We start from the raw sequence: 14483 nt of genomic DNA, 5'->3' as shown, positions 1-14483 counted from the left end.
AGCACACAGTGAATTAAATGTTAGCAAAAGTAGCGCGGACTTTGGGAACGAAAAAAAAAAAAAACACCGCTGGAACGGAAAGTGCGGGTGGTGGTATGCGTGGTGAGCAGGGAGCCAATACGGGCAGGGCTCTGGCTAAAACACAAACATGGGCCAAAGATGGCGACCACACCGCCGGAAGCTCTTTCCGTCAAGCGTCGCATCCTCCTGAATGTCTCATCGCACGCAAAGTGCATCGCGGATTCGAGTGCCGCGTTGTCAAAATGCAGCGTGCGCGCAAGCGCGTCTTGTCATCGAAGCGCCGTTTCTCGTTTCCTTGCGAGCTCTCGCCGGAGCTTCCCCCAATTAGCCGCCGCGGCCGCATCACGCTGCAATAAGTCAACCGACATTCGGCGCCGGTCAAAATTGCAACCGTCAACCGGGCGGCACAACCTGAACAATCAGAAACAGAACATAGCGCTCATCCTTGTTGTCTCGTCTTCTTTTGTTTTCATTTGAATGAGCGGAGCATCGTGGACGACGAGGCCAGGCAGCCCACATCCTGGGTGAACGCAGCGTTACGGCACGGCCAGAAGACCAGACAAACATTGACGTTTATTTACGACTCCAAACATCGGTCGCCCAAATCATCTGCCCTCATTCAAATGAATGCAAATGGCATTAATCCGTCTCTGGCAAACTGCTGCTTGTTGTGAAGGGAGTTGAGGTGAAACCGCTGCCACCATACAAAGCTTGGAACTACATTTTTGGGGGGGGGGGGGGGGGGGGGAATACCAAAAAAAACGGACTGCTTGTACCTACAAAAACTATCAGGTCACTTGTATCTCGTGTTTATTTTCCAATTACTCCCAACCCAAAAAAACAAAAAGGAGTGTGGTTCAGTGTAAAAGCACAGCGTGTGTTGCCTTCAAAGGCCACCCCCCGGGCACTGGTATGTTCAGGTACACGGCAGAAAAATCAGCTAAGGAATGCACCGACTCGTATGCGAAGTGTTTGAGTTAATTAGGAGGCTTTTTGAGCGTTGCTGCTTTTTTCTCCGATCCAAGACGGAAAGAACCAGACTTCACCCGGAGAGCTGTCGGGCTATTGCCTCTTTTCTTGTTTTCATGTAAAATCAAACTTTTAAGGATGAAAATTGTGTTTGAAGACCAACAAGACGACGAACAAAGAAAGAGAATATGCCAGAATATGGGGACCAATCCCCAAAACACCTATTGGCTGTTTATCCCCAGTTTTTGGGTTAAAAAAATAACTTTTTTTCTTCTTTCATTGCAATTCTAATAGGCAGAAATTATCGGTAGATTTTCGCTATTCGCAGTCTGGCCCGGTCCATATCCGCCACGAATAATACATTAATCAAAAACTGAACTTAAATGATGAAATTAAAATTAAATGCACATAAAAAGTAGAATACAAACTGTGGTTAAATAAATGTTGAAAAAGAAACAGTTGTTAAAGGCTAACCATAAATGCACGGAACTTGAAAGTTCAACACAACTGAACTGTACTTGGGCAGTGATTCTTTCACGTACCTCAAGAGGGAGCCCTTGTGCCAGCAGTGGGAGATAAAGCAATGTAGCATCACCCATCTGTCCAAATTCTACAAAATTGTAAAAAAAGAATCCCAGGGGGCGCTACTGAGCAAGTATGGGGTTGGGGTGGGGGGGGGGGGGGTCATGTTAGGCGCCTCTAAAATAAACTTTTCCACCGGGATACATACAATTGTCAAAACTGGTGAGTTTTCTGCTCTCTTGACCCCAAAAGAAGGCAACGCTGAATAAACAAGCGCGTTTTTTGGGGGAAAAATCAATAAGATTCCTGCACTGACATCGATTTTTATTTATTTGAAAACACGAACAAGGTTCCGGCTTTGGAGTTTTTAAGATGGGCTGAAAATCATCACAAGGGGCCAAACATCGCGGCCTCCGTCGTGTTTGCGCTCGTCCGCTCGTTATACGACCGCGCTAACCTAGCTTAGCCATTAGCGCGTAAACAAGTCAAACTGAGGCAGCAGGAGAAACGCACTAAAAGCTTTTCCTTTGCTCCCGTCGCCGATGCAAAGATAGAAAGACTTCCCTCACGACCTCACTAAGGGAAATATTCCGAAACGACGCTCCGCTCTACTTCATTCTAATGTGAGGACACACACACACATATCCCTGAGTGCGTGTGTGTGCGTGTAGTCATGCATACACCCACACGCGTCCAAAACCTTTTCTAATAACAAGTGGTGGCGTTTTAAAGCAGTAGGAGGATTGCATAACGCTGCATCATTACGGCACACGCTCCCACTGAGCAAGGCAAAAGGTACAAGACGCACACCGGGACGACGTTCACCAAGTAACGCATACTCTCGCTCGCTCGCGCACGCACACACACTCTCGAACTTGCACACATTCACTCAGGAAGGCAAACGCACTTGCACACTGTCGCCACACACTCGCCACATACTGCACACCCATTACAGAGCATTTCCTGAAGAGATGAGACCAAACCATGGTTGTGTGTGTGTCTGTGTGTGTGTGTGGGGGGGAGGGGGGGGGGGGTAGTTTCTGCCGTCATCCGGGCTAAATTTGCCATCCCAGTTCTCTTGTGCTACATTGTTAGCCTAATTGTGGCGACCAATTGGGAAATGGGCCCACGGAGAGAGCGAGAGTGAGAAAGAAAGACCAAAGTGACGCAAATGATGCAGGAGAAACGTATTCCTGTTCACAATACAGTAGGGAAAGGTTGAAAAAAAACAAAAAACAAGAAAAACAAAACCAAAACAAAAAAAAAAATCTAATTTTGGAGGGGAGTCTCTTCACATTAGGACAAAACATAGCTGAGCATTTTGGCAGCTTTTGTTATACATTCGTCACCATAACTCCCATTTTCAGGAGGAGGAAGAAGCCAAAGAAAAAGCAAAAAAAAAGAAAAATGTGAGTAGTTGACACAACCCAAAATAATATTACTTTTACACTACTTTTCCAATTTTCCCTATTAAACTGAATCTCATCCCCTCACTTCACCATATTTCCTTGCCACCAAGATGGCGCCACAGCACTACTTTTCTATTTGACAGGGCGCCGGCCTTTCTAATTGAATCTCCTCCTCTCACTTCAATGTAGTTAATTGGCTCAGATGTGCTGAAGCCTTGTACTGCACACGAGGGCCGCACTGCCGGTGAGCACAAACTCCGCCGATGAAAAATGTGCTTGACACTTGCTTAGCAGTGTGAGGAAACACATTTTAGAAGGCTGCACATTTGAAGTATTTCCTAACAGCATTCGAAAGATGAACACCATTTATCACTCGGCCCCAACCTTCTTTTCCCGGAACAGAAAGAAGTCGACCGAGTGCCCGTTCAAAACACGGGATGCAAATGAGTCGACCCGCTGCTCCTGCTTGGGTGTCGCGCGCGCGCGCACGCACGCACACACGTGGTAACGACATGCAAAGTGGGGTACAAACACCAGCTGACGGCAACCGTTGGGAATCATCGCGCCCAATCAGACGCCGGTGTGCCCTCATCTGTTCCTGCTCGCCATCGTCGTCCTCACTTCCTTTCAGAGCGGCGTCGACGAGGGGGAAAATGGATTCAAGACCTTATCGCACACGTGACACGTTATTATAAGCTTGCAAGTCGCAACATGCTGGAAGACTAGTAGACCGTTGCCCTTCTAGTTCTTCTCCTAATGTTTGTATACAACGGATGGCAGGGCACTGACAACTGCTGAACCAATTGAATCGATGACAGCATGAATTTGCTGTGTTTGGGGTTACCCCGCCCCAAAGGTTTAGGTTTCGACTTCCTTCCCCCCAAAAATGTTAATGAATCCAACGGAACCTAGAAAAAAATCGAGTGGATTTTGTAAATACTTGAAAAGGGAAGATTTTTAAAGGCAACCAAACAAGGGCTACATCTATCAAATATTTTTAGAATGGATTAGCTTACCGATTATCCCATCGACTAATCGGATTAAAAATGGATTTTGCATTATTAAACAACAAAACGTCCGCGTGAGGGGCAGGTATTCTTATTACTGTCCACTAGGGGTCACCATCCTCACGCACCACACTGTGTTACCTGTGGCTTTAAAAGGCAAGGCCTGTACTGGTGAGTGACATGGGCGTCAGGGAAAGAAAGCAAAGTTGGCCAATAATAACAATCAGCTGTGGCCGTAGTGCATAAAATGTTTTTTCTGCTCACTTTGTTAGCGCTCCAAATGCTATGTCTATATTCGGCCACTTGTGGGGGCTTTACAATCCAGTCTCACTAGCGGCGCTAGCAAGCTCGATTGTACGAGCTAATGATGTTCACCTTGTGTCGATGATCGTAGACGTGCTGTTGCGGTACGTTAGTTACGTTGGCATTGCTGGAGACAAATTGTGCTTTGTTATCTTCTTGTTGAAGTGTGAGATGATTATAAATGTTGGACACGGTCTGCATTTTAGGCACTTTTGTCCTTGTTAACCGATTTTTGACACCGAGCGATGCGTGCGTCTGCAGTAATATTAGTCCTGGTGGAAAAACGTTTGATTTGATTCATCATCAAAACCATAAACCAAACCTCCCTCATCTGGTTTATGGAAGGCATTTTCTAACATAACGTTTATTTGGGGTTGTAGTAATGTAGTAATGTAGCAAAAGATAAAGGCTAGCGTGCTAGCTAACGCCAGCTCTACAGCACACAATCAATTTTAGCGTCCAAAGAGCATATTTCCGCCATTAATCTGAGCAACAGAAAAGTCAATCAAATCGCCAGTCCCTCAACGATCGTGTTAATTATGTGGCTTTGGGCTCGCTTCCAAGCAATTTACAACAAACAAAATCTTTTTTTTTCCACCGACACTTCACACATCTGATGCAAAAATCATCATGCAAGCCATTTACCCTGTTTTGTCGTTTGCTTTGCCTTGGTCAAATGACATGGAAAGGTTTTGTTTACTCGAAGAATGCTTGACCTGTTGCCACCCAGATCTGTGTGTGACGTCATGGTGGAATCGTCAAAAGAAATAAAAAAAATAAAAAAATACAATAAAATAAAAAGTGCAGAAAAATGTCAAGTTCAACACAGGTATCACGCAAGACTAAAAAAGAAGGGGAATAGTAAAACGTATGACAAAAACTACAAGATGAGTCGCGACTTGAAGTTTTAGAGATTATTTGCAGTTTGGGTATAGCTGAGGTACGTAGGCTCTTTATTAACACAAAACAGGCTGCTAAGATTTTTATAAAGCGATGACTACGGCATGCAAACGATATTACAGCGCCAGCGTAATCAAACAGTTACTCCTCAGCGGGTTCACCTACGAGGCGCTTTTTCCCCGCGAGCGCTCCTCTGTTATTGAAGCGAGTCGTTAAAGCCTCCATCGATTAGCGGCATGTGTTCAATTACGCAGATGACCCCGGCAGAATATTCCTGAGAAAAAAAGCTAGTAAGGAGTACATTTTAAAGAAATTTAAAAAAAAAGCAGCAATCCACTCAAGTTGAAGTGAGACTTTGGCATGATTCGCCTGGAGCGAGTTGTGTGGACTTTAATAACAATAACACACAACAAGAAAAGGACAATTAAAAAGCAGCAGGCAGGTTATTAGGGATTATTTATTCGGGCCGAGTGGACTCAGTGAGGAAAAACAGAGAGGCTCATGGGTAATTATTTGGAGTTGGTGTCTCCAGGTGGGGAAGTCTTATGGTACCTTAACTTACAAATGCCCCAATTTGTCAATACGCCGCCGCTCGAGCGAAATTGGAGCAATTAAAATAGTGCAATGCCTTCGCACGTGGGCAAGGAGAGCCACAGTCTCCGATGCACGTTAAGCCGTTTATGGAACGAAAAAAAAAACAACTGTCAAACACACACACGAAAAAAATTATTCAATCACTGATGCCGTCCCCCCCCATCGATTTCTTACGGGAAAACGGGGTCAAATAAATTGCTTGAGTCTCACCACGTGCGCTCTTAAAACGTTAATGGAACGTTTGTTTAGACTGGAGGCTCGTCCTCCTTCCTGGAAGTAAACACGTCCATTTAAACAGAAGAAGAAGAAGAAGAAAACACATTTTGTTGAAGCACTTAAATGGAGACGCTTTTTCCACAATTTAAAACAGTTCTTGGGCATCTTAATAACATGTCTGTGACTTACTTTGGCCAAAATTAAAGCGTTTGTATCTGAGCAAATAAAGACAATTTTCCATCATAAATCCCCTTTAAAAGACGTCCACTTGCATCACGGTGGGGGATGTTAAATCTTTACAAATTCACTCCACCGTCGACATCCAAAAAGTCAATTTTGGATTTGTTTCGACATTTGTTTGCTTTGTCGTCGTACAGGCGGCGTGAACTACGGCGGCCCCGCTCGCTCGCGGCCTCGGGCGGGCACCAGCCAACTCGACGAAAGCATCCACTGGCGCTGGTTGCCACGGCAACCCAGATCCAGACTTATTTGTCAGCTTTGGTTCTTCGACGGCGCTCGCTCACTCCGGACCGGCGGAAAAACAAACGAACGGCGAGAAGGAGGCGGGGGAAACAAACAAGTGGGAGATGTTGTCGTTTTCACCGCCTGACCGTCAAACGCAAAGAAAACGCCGCGTCGGGCTCAGTCACACTTTTACACGGCGGCTTTAGAAGTTGCCTTTTAATGAATTATTGATGCATCATGCCAGGTTTATGAAACAAAATAATAATAGAACGTCAAGCAAACGCTGAACTACAAATACATTCACAGAGACGTTTAAAAATGAAAACCCATTTTACGGCTGGCTGCGAGCATTTATTTTATGACTCCCAAGATACAACAGCACAAGTTTATCATCATCATTTTCATTATATTCCCAGAACAATCTAATGAGATCTAAGAGTTTTATTTATATTTTTTATTCGACTCACTTCACAATAGTTCCTTGCCACCAAGATGCCACAAGATGGAGGCAAAGTACTACTTTTGTCCAAGTGGAGCTCCCAAAACCACCTCAACATAATTCTTTGCCACTGATATGCCACAAGATGTTGGGAAAGATCTACTTTGATGTAAATGGGGCTCCTCAACTCACTTCGACATAGTTCCGTGGCATCTCGATGCCAAGGAACTATGTTGAAGTGAGTTGAGGATGATTGCAAAGCTCGACTTTTATCCAAATGGAGCTCCTCAACTCACTTCAACATTGTGCCCGCACACTGATGGCAAAGCTCTACTATTATGTAAAAGGAGCTCCTCAACTCACTTCAACATTGCTCCTTGGCAATACGACGCCACAGTATGGTGGAAAAGCACTACTTTGATGTAAATGGAGCTCCTCAACTCACTTCAACATAGTTCCTTGCCAAGAGATGGCAGCAATGACGCAATGGCCATGCGCACACCAAAGTGCGAGATGACGGCTGGTGGCCGAAGCGGGCAAAATATAGCGACGGCCAACCGCAGCAATGTGAAGCCACCGTGCGCTGCCGCGTAATTACAGCCTCAGCCTCCGCCCCAGTAATTAGAGGCTATTTCGACAAGGATGCCGAGTTTTCGCCATCTACCCTCCTCCCTGCCTCCACCTCTCGCTCGCTCGCTCTCTTTCAACGCCTCCTCCTCTCATCCTCCCCCTCACGGTCTATAAGAAGCGATGAAGGGGGGTGGGGGGGGGCAGAGGAAGAGAAGCGAGGTAAAAAGCCATCAAGCTCATAAAAAAGTGAGCGAGCGTATACAAGCGCGGCGTCTGTCCTTGAACGAGCAGAGATGGGTAAAAAAGAAAGAAAAATATTTTTAAAAAAAAATTAAAAAAAAAAAAATAATAATAATAATGTCTGTAAAGCGTCCGCCCCCGGCCGTGCAGAGGAGGTGGGCGTGCGGCGCAGCAGTCCTCCTCGCTCTACATCGAGAACAAATGTGCTCCTCCGCCAGGCGTTGAGGACAAGTTCCCGCGGCGCATAATGCGGTCGTTTCGTGCCCCCCGCCCCCAGACAACAGCGGGCACCGACTTGCCCGAACACTCGACACCGGCAGGCAGATGCTCCGCAGCCATTTTCAACTCCATTAAGTGCTCCGCGAGGCCCTGATGATGCCGTGCGAGCTCAATAAAGTGACGGATGGCGTCAATGTCCCGAGCCCGGCCGGAGGACTCCAGAATCTCTCAAATGGCTTCACCAGCATTTGGCTCCAGAGACCCTTAACAGAAGAGACATTTTGCCAAAGACTAGCTTACAGTCCTTAACGCCAATTAAACAGAACTGTCATGTGCTTTCATGCTATGGAAATTATTGTGGGTTTTTTTGAAACATTTCAACAAGAGGTGCAACAATTAATCAACAACTAATCCATTTTGGAATTAATTGACAACAATTTGATAATCACTATTGCTTCAAGAACTTGTTTATCATGAAATTGTCCAAATTCTCAAACTTCTGTCCTTTTTGTTTAATCAAAATAAGAAATATATATATATACTGGCTTTTACTTTGGGTCGACAGGTAAGTTGATCACCCCTCTTATATTTTGAATTGATTGCACATTCCAAAAAGATACATCAAACCATTAGCATATCTTGTTTGGCAAATACTCCATCGTGAATAAGACATGCTAGCAAATTAGTAGCCTTGGTGTGCGGTGAGCTGGGGGCGTGTCTTTGGGCGGAGTGAGGGGGCGGGGCTGGGAGTGACGTGAGTCTACATTCAAATCTTGCTCGCAGATTGAAAACTGTACACTCCACCCATCTTTAAGGGTAAGACTTGTAGACCTCGTAAACTCATACTCTGACTAAATTCATCATAAATGGAGGTCTGCTTTTGATTTCGATCTCGGTAACTCTACATGAGATAAAAGTCACGAGGGTTTGAAATGCAGCTTGCAGATTTGTGTAATGTCATAATCATATCGGAACTTTTAATTGATGCACCAGTCCCTGCGTGTATGGCACTTTCTTAAAATGACAAAATCATTTATTGGGAATCATTTCCCAGACCTTCCGCGTTCGGGCTTTAAAAGGCATCACAAACAAGCAAAAGCGGGCATGCACTAAACCAATTACATCGCCGACTTCCAGCGCTCGCTATTAAGAGTGTCCAGAGCTGACAAAAAAAAAAAAAAAAAAACGTTTGAGAGGATTCGGCGTTCGAGCCGCTCGACACGAACACGCGTTAAGAATAATGGCGCCTTGTTGCTAAGAGACCACCTGTTCCCGTCTCCCACATGATCTGCTAGCGAAGCCGCAGAGTCCTCCTTCCTCCAGTCATCGCGACACGCCGACGGGACTTGAACTGACAGGAGGAACCCGCTATGGAAGGCACATACTACTCCCTAATAAAGCGCTGGCTTGGGTTTTGCTACGAGGGATTTGTTTTGTTTGTTTTGTTTGTTTGTTTGTTTGTTTTGGAGGGAGGCGCCTGCTGATCGTATGGAATTAGAAAAGGGGGAACAAAAGGAACAATTGGACTTCGGAATATATTTTATTCAAATAAGCGAGTCTGTGCAGGGTAAATGTTGTTCACTGAAGATGTGTCCGTGAACATTCTGTACCTCTGTTCATTGGTTACGCAACTGTGTCCATGTGCCACATACACACAGTATAGTGGATGAAGTCCTGCCTCCACAAGTTAAAATGCTTTGATTGTCGTCTTTACGCTTGCTTTAAAAAAAAAACAAAAAAAAACATTTTGGGCTATAGAACCAAGCTGGGGAGATCCAGCCTTTGAAGCTGAGGCTCCGCCCCCGGTTGTCATGGTAACAAAAGATGAACACGCCATTGGCTCAGCAGTTTAGTGGGCGGGATGAGGGCTGGTTTACTGGTGGCCCCTAAAAACGAGCTATTTCTCAGAATTTCTCAGCTGACTTTAAAACCACCGGTAAATGAAAAACATAATTATGGCAAAACGGAACATAAACACGGATTAAAAGTCTACTACAACGCTAATCGTCTTCCAATATTGTGCAGGAAACATGCAACGAGTTTGAAAGCTAAATCAAACCGACCGGAAAAAGAAACTGTGAGTTGTGCAGCTCGTCAGTTGGAAATGTTCCCCGGGAATGAACAAAACTTGTAATTCCAAAGAAAACCAAAAACCTGTTCATAATGATGCTTATTTCCCAAATTTACTGGCCATTTTCCACGCCTAACCCCGATGCTAGCAAAGACGTTTTGTGGCAACCTTCCGATTGCATCTTGTAGAATTTCTTCCGGCCGGCTGCCTCCCGTCCAACTGAACAATGAGACACTTTTCAAACCTTTAGAGGGCAAAAGTAATTAAGCATTGAGAGTATCCCATGCCTATCACTGCTCGTTAGCGCCCCGCATGCGTCTGTTCTCCTTCCGTAACAAAACTGGCATGGTGTTCGGCGTCGCAGGCTGTGTTGACAATGGGAGTGGCCGCATGGGGGAAAAAAAAAAAAAACGAGCGTTGTCCCGAGGGCCGCTCGGAGACGGGACACGCCTCGATATTGGCTTACCTGCCTGGGTGTGTTTGAATACCTGCGCTGGCTAACCCGAGGAGCGAAGGCAAGGCCGCATTGTGGCCGCGCAATCCTATTCTTCTCCTCGTTCGGCCTGATTAATCTGCTCAGGTCAAGCGCTCAGACTTCATCCGCGAGCACGTTAAGAGGCTTGCGTTTCTTCTAGACGCCAAACCGGAAGCCAGCTGGTGGAAAAGGCACACACGCAAAGTCTCGTGGTCGGCTCTATTTTTAACAACTTATATTTGGTTTTGGTTTGGGGAACCACTGCAAAGCATTTCTTTTTTCCTTCTGCATGTACGTCGAAGTGGTCACTTTTAAAAAAAAAATATTTTTTTTACCCGCACTCAACCCACACGTTGATTTTGTTTTTCTTGGGTCGATGACTTCCTTCAGTTGTCCGACTGGCTAAAAAGCCGTTACGGCCCAAACGTCTCGGACTGCGTTTCTCCCAAACTTGATTGAGCCAAGGCATATATTTCATAAAGTATTCAAAAATATCTCACTGCACACCACCAAACCAAAATGTGACTTTATGTCACCTTAAGAGTGGAGTTCTTTACGTGATCATGCTCGTAACTCATCACTTGTTTCTCGACTCAACTTTCCCCGTTGAAATGAATGCAAAGGCCTTTAATCCGTTTCCCCCGGTGACCCCAACACAATTTTTTGTCACGTTCTTAATACAGAAAAATAGCACTATATTGTAAAGTTTAAACAGAAAAGCATAACAAAAGTGAATGTGAAGAAGAAAAAAAAACATTATCTGTGTGTAGTTAAACTTTAAGTAGTACATTACTGTGCTGTGCCTTTAAACACGACTCGTACAACAGGTAGCGAGAAGAACTTATTTAATCAGCGAGCGCTCAGTGGACGCCACGCACCCTTTCCGGGGTTTCTTCTTCTTGTTTCACGTTCATGGGAGTCATACTGTAGGGCGATTTACGGAAAAATAAATATACCGGAAATACGTGACACACGGAGCGGATGACGTTTGAGCTGTGTGAGAGAACGTACAAGTGAAAGTGTCCGAAAAAAAAATACATTTGTAAGCAGAGATTCCACTAAGGGGCTTCTTTTTAATAATAATATTATTTGTAGTAAATTAATGATTAAAAAAAAAAATAACAATTGGGAGCAATTAAATTGGCCAATTTCCACAACACAGTTGAAACTGGTGTCCAGTGCTAATTTCCCCTCCCTCGCCCCCAAACTTCACAGCTGGCGCTGCCGAGTGAGTTTGGGGTCATTTTTTTGCAGGCATGTTAAGGCCGCCCGAAACTGCGATTCATTTGTCCGAAGCACAACAACAATAAACGCAGCAGTGTGTTCAGCATGAGCGATCATTGTTTATATACACAACTTGAAAAACACAGGTTGAGTCATTTAATAAACTCTTTGTTTATGAGCACTTGAACGCATCAGCCAATTATACAGTAAGGCTGATGATTGCTTGTTATTGGGTGATGCAATCAATTATCGATAAGTGTGTTGCACGGCTGCATCTTTTGTTGTTGACCTTTTTTAGTTACATCAAGAGCACTAAACAAACATTAAGATCGTATTTAAAATTGACGAAATGCCAAATAATATTGTGTGTTGTTTTGAAATCCGATTGGAGGATCTCACTGAATGTTCTGAAGTCCTACTTTGACTTCAGTGTTGGCTTGAGCAGAAAAGCGCAAACATAGAAGATAATCGTGTCCATCAACGAGCCTAAATACCCAAAGTAGACTATTGGTTGGTTAGGTCCATGCCTGTCAAATGTTAAAGCACAAAAGAAAAGTGCCACTATAGCACCAAGGCGTCACGGAGTTAGACGTTGATGGCACTGGGTCAGCTCCCACATCTCTGCAGCTGTCAAAGGCTACGACAGGGGCTGCCTTCGCCCCTCGCAAGACGGGTTTTAAACGCATCGTCTGCAACCATTCTCCTCCAATTTTCAGCCTCTGGACTCTCACAATAGTCGAGAAGCTATAGGATGCATAAAGGTCTCGGACAGGCGGAGGGTGTTAGCTTTGGGCCGTTCGATCGTGCGAGCACAGAAATAGCGGCTCGATTTCCCCCGACGCCTCTAAAAAGAGGCACCGGTCCATCACTCTCGGCTCATCTGACCTCTTTTCTCAAACACGTCTGCTCCCCGAAGGACAGCCGGAAGCACCGCTCGTCTACTTGGGCCTCAGCAACTCCTCGCAACTTATTAATATCCTGCGCATACAGCCATTTTAATAATGACTTGTAATTAGAGCTGCGCGATATTATCGTTTGAGCGTCGTCATTGCAACGTACGTGTGCGCAATCGGTTTTCATTTTAACAGGTAAACCGATTCAAAACTAGTGGAACGTGAAATTGTTCACATGATCATTGAGGGAGTGGCTGAATTGTTGACCTTTCTGCTGCTCGCAGAGGAAAAAACGGATAGCGCGCTATAGAGCTCACGTTAGCTCGCAGGCTAGCCACTATGTTTTGCTAAACTACTCAAAGACAGGACATCCAAAGATGTTATATGACACCTAAGAGGTGTCATCTTCCACAAACATGATAATGGAGTTTTGGTTCCCAGGTGGTCACTTCAGAAATGTTACAACAAAATAAAACCTGAACTTTTTGAGTTATAGCTGACGGAGCAAACCCAAACGCAACAAGGTTCAGTTGAGGTCAGTGAGCCAAACACTTTTCTGCCACCCGGAAGTATCCTGTCGCCATAGTTTGATTCTTATGTTGAGCAACCCCAATATTGCACAACACTCATAATGATGCAGTGCAGCTCTACACTGCTGCAGAACACAACCACCCAAAATAAACATACGTTTGACATCCAAATGTGCCTATAATGCACCAATAATGTTCATATAACTCATGTTAGGCACCCAAAAATGAAAAACGTCTCATCGTGTGCATTTCTACTCCCTTTTTTTTCCCCCAGATTGCAAGATAGGCTTCCACAGACTTTTTATTTATTTATTTATTTTTTTATGCAGAACAGGTTTGCATTTTGAAATGGAGTGTTTACTTGTTGCGACAGAGACGGACAGAAAGAGGCCCAACCTTCACTCGAACTCCTGGAATGTCTCCAATTTGAGCACATAAGTGAGGTGTGTGCAGTTTGTGGGGGGGGGGGCACCGAAATCCACAGTGGGGCTCTGCTTTGTACTTTGTTGCTGGACAGGTGGGGAAGAGGCTAAGTGGATTGGGGAAAATAGGCCTTCATTCGCAAATGGATCGTGCACGTACGGCGTGCGTTGTTGGGGGGTGGGGGGGGGGGGGCAATGGATCAATTCATCAATTGCAGAGTAGTCAAACATTGAACAAACTGCGAAGTCAGCATTCAAAGGTGATTTGGGGTGAAATACGCAACGTACTGTGCGGACAAACTTACGCGTGTCACCGGCAAACGCAGCGCACAAACTTTATTAGCAGCAGCAGCAGCACCTTACCTTGTAGACATTTTCCGTCACTCGGTGAACCTCGTCGGTGCGAGACATCGTGCAATCTTCGGCCAGGACCATAAAAGATCTTTTCTCCAAACGTGTATCCGCGTAAAGAAACGATGAGGGGAGCTGAGAGACGATGTTGCTGCCCCGAAATCCTACTGCAACTGAACTCACCTTCCTTCTCAACCGACAGCTGACTGCCCGCCGGTGCCTTCACGGAAGCTCGGTTTTCGCAGCGCGTCCGACTTTCGACGTCAGACAAAGAAGTCAAACGCGATCATTCCCCACCCCCTCCACCGGTTTCATTATGATACGTTGTTTTAAACATTAAAGTCACGATTTTCTTCACGAATGCACAAGAGGCTCGATAGAATGCGGTAGGTTTTTTTTCCCCCCAGTCATCGAACGCATCCTCGTCCTCCAGTTTGCTGGCCGCCCACACGTTTTTTTTTTTTTTTTTTCAATTGACTCCCGTCATTCATCATCTTGTTCGCATGCAGTCACGTTTGCTGCTCGATTTATTGTTCAATGGAAACAAACACAGGTTGTTTTATTCTATTGTCACTCGGGAATGGGTCGTTTTTGTAAACTTACAGTGATATCAGTACACAAGTATTACTTTATTTTTTTCGTT

At 45.1% G+C, this 14483-nt stretch overlaps 1 protein-coding gene across 6 annotated transcripts in view; it reads right to left on the bottom strand.

Moving 5' to 3' along the window:
- baiap2a (BAR/IMD domain containing adaptor protein 2a) overlaps nucleotides 1-14192 on the bottom strand; it is a 56951-nt gene extending 42759 nt beyond the window's left edge. For 2 of the 6 annotated variants that reach the window (XM_061750557.1, XM_061750560.1), the window contains exon 1: nucleotides 13853-14181. In XM_061750557.1, the coding sequence (XP_061606541.1) occupies nucleotides 13853-13924 (72 nt within the window). In that variant the 5' untranslated portion in view covers nucleotides 13925-14181. Of the gene's footprint in view, nucleotides 1-13852 lie in introns of all 6 variants that reach the window. The other 4 variants (XM_061750561.1, XM_061750556.1, XM_061750558.1 and 1 more) reach the window with 4 other exon arrangements.
- Between the last annotated feature and the right edge of the window lie 291 nt (nucleotides 14193-14483).

The sequence above is a fragment of the Phyllopteryx taeniolatus genome, chromosome 16, assembly GCF_024500385.1.
Source record: "Phyllopteryx taeniolatus isolate TA_2022b chromosome 16, UOR_Ptae_1.2, whole genome shotgun sequence".
Taxonomy (NCBI): Eukaryota; Metazoa; Chordata; class Actinopteri; order Syngnathiformes; family Syngnathidae; genus Phyllopteryx; species Phyllopteryx taeniolatus.
This window is presented reverse-complemented; position numbering and strand designations above follow the sequence as displayed.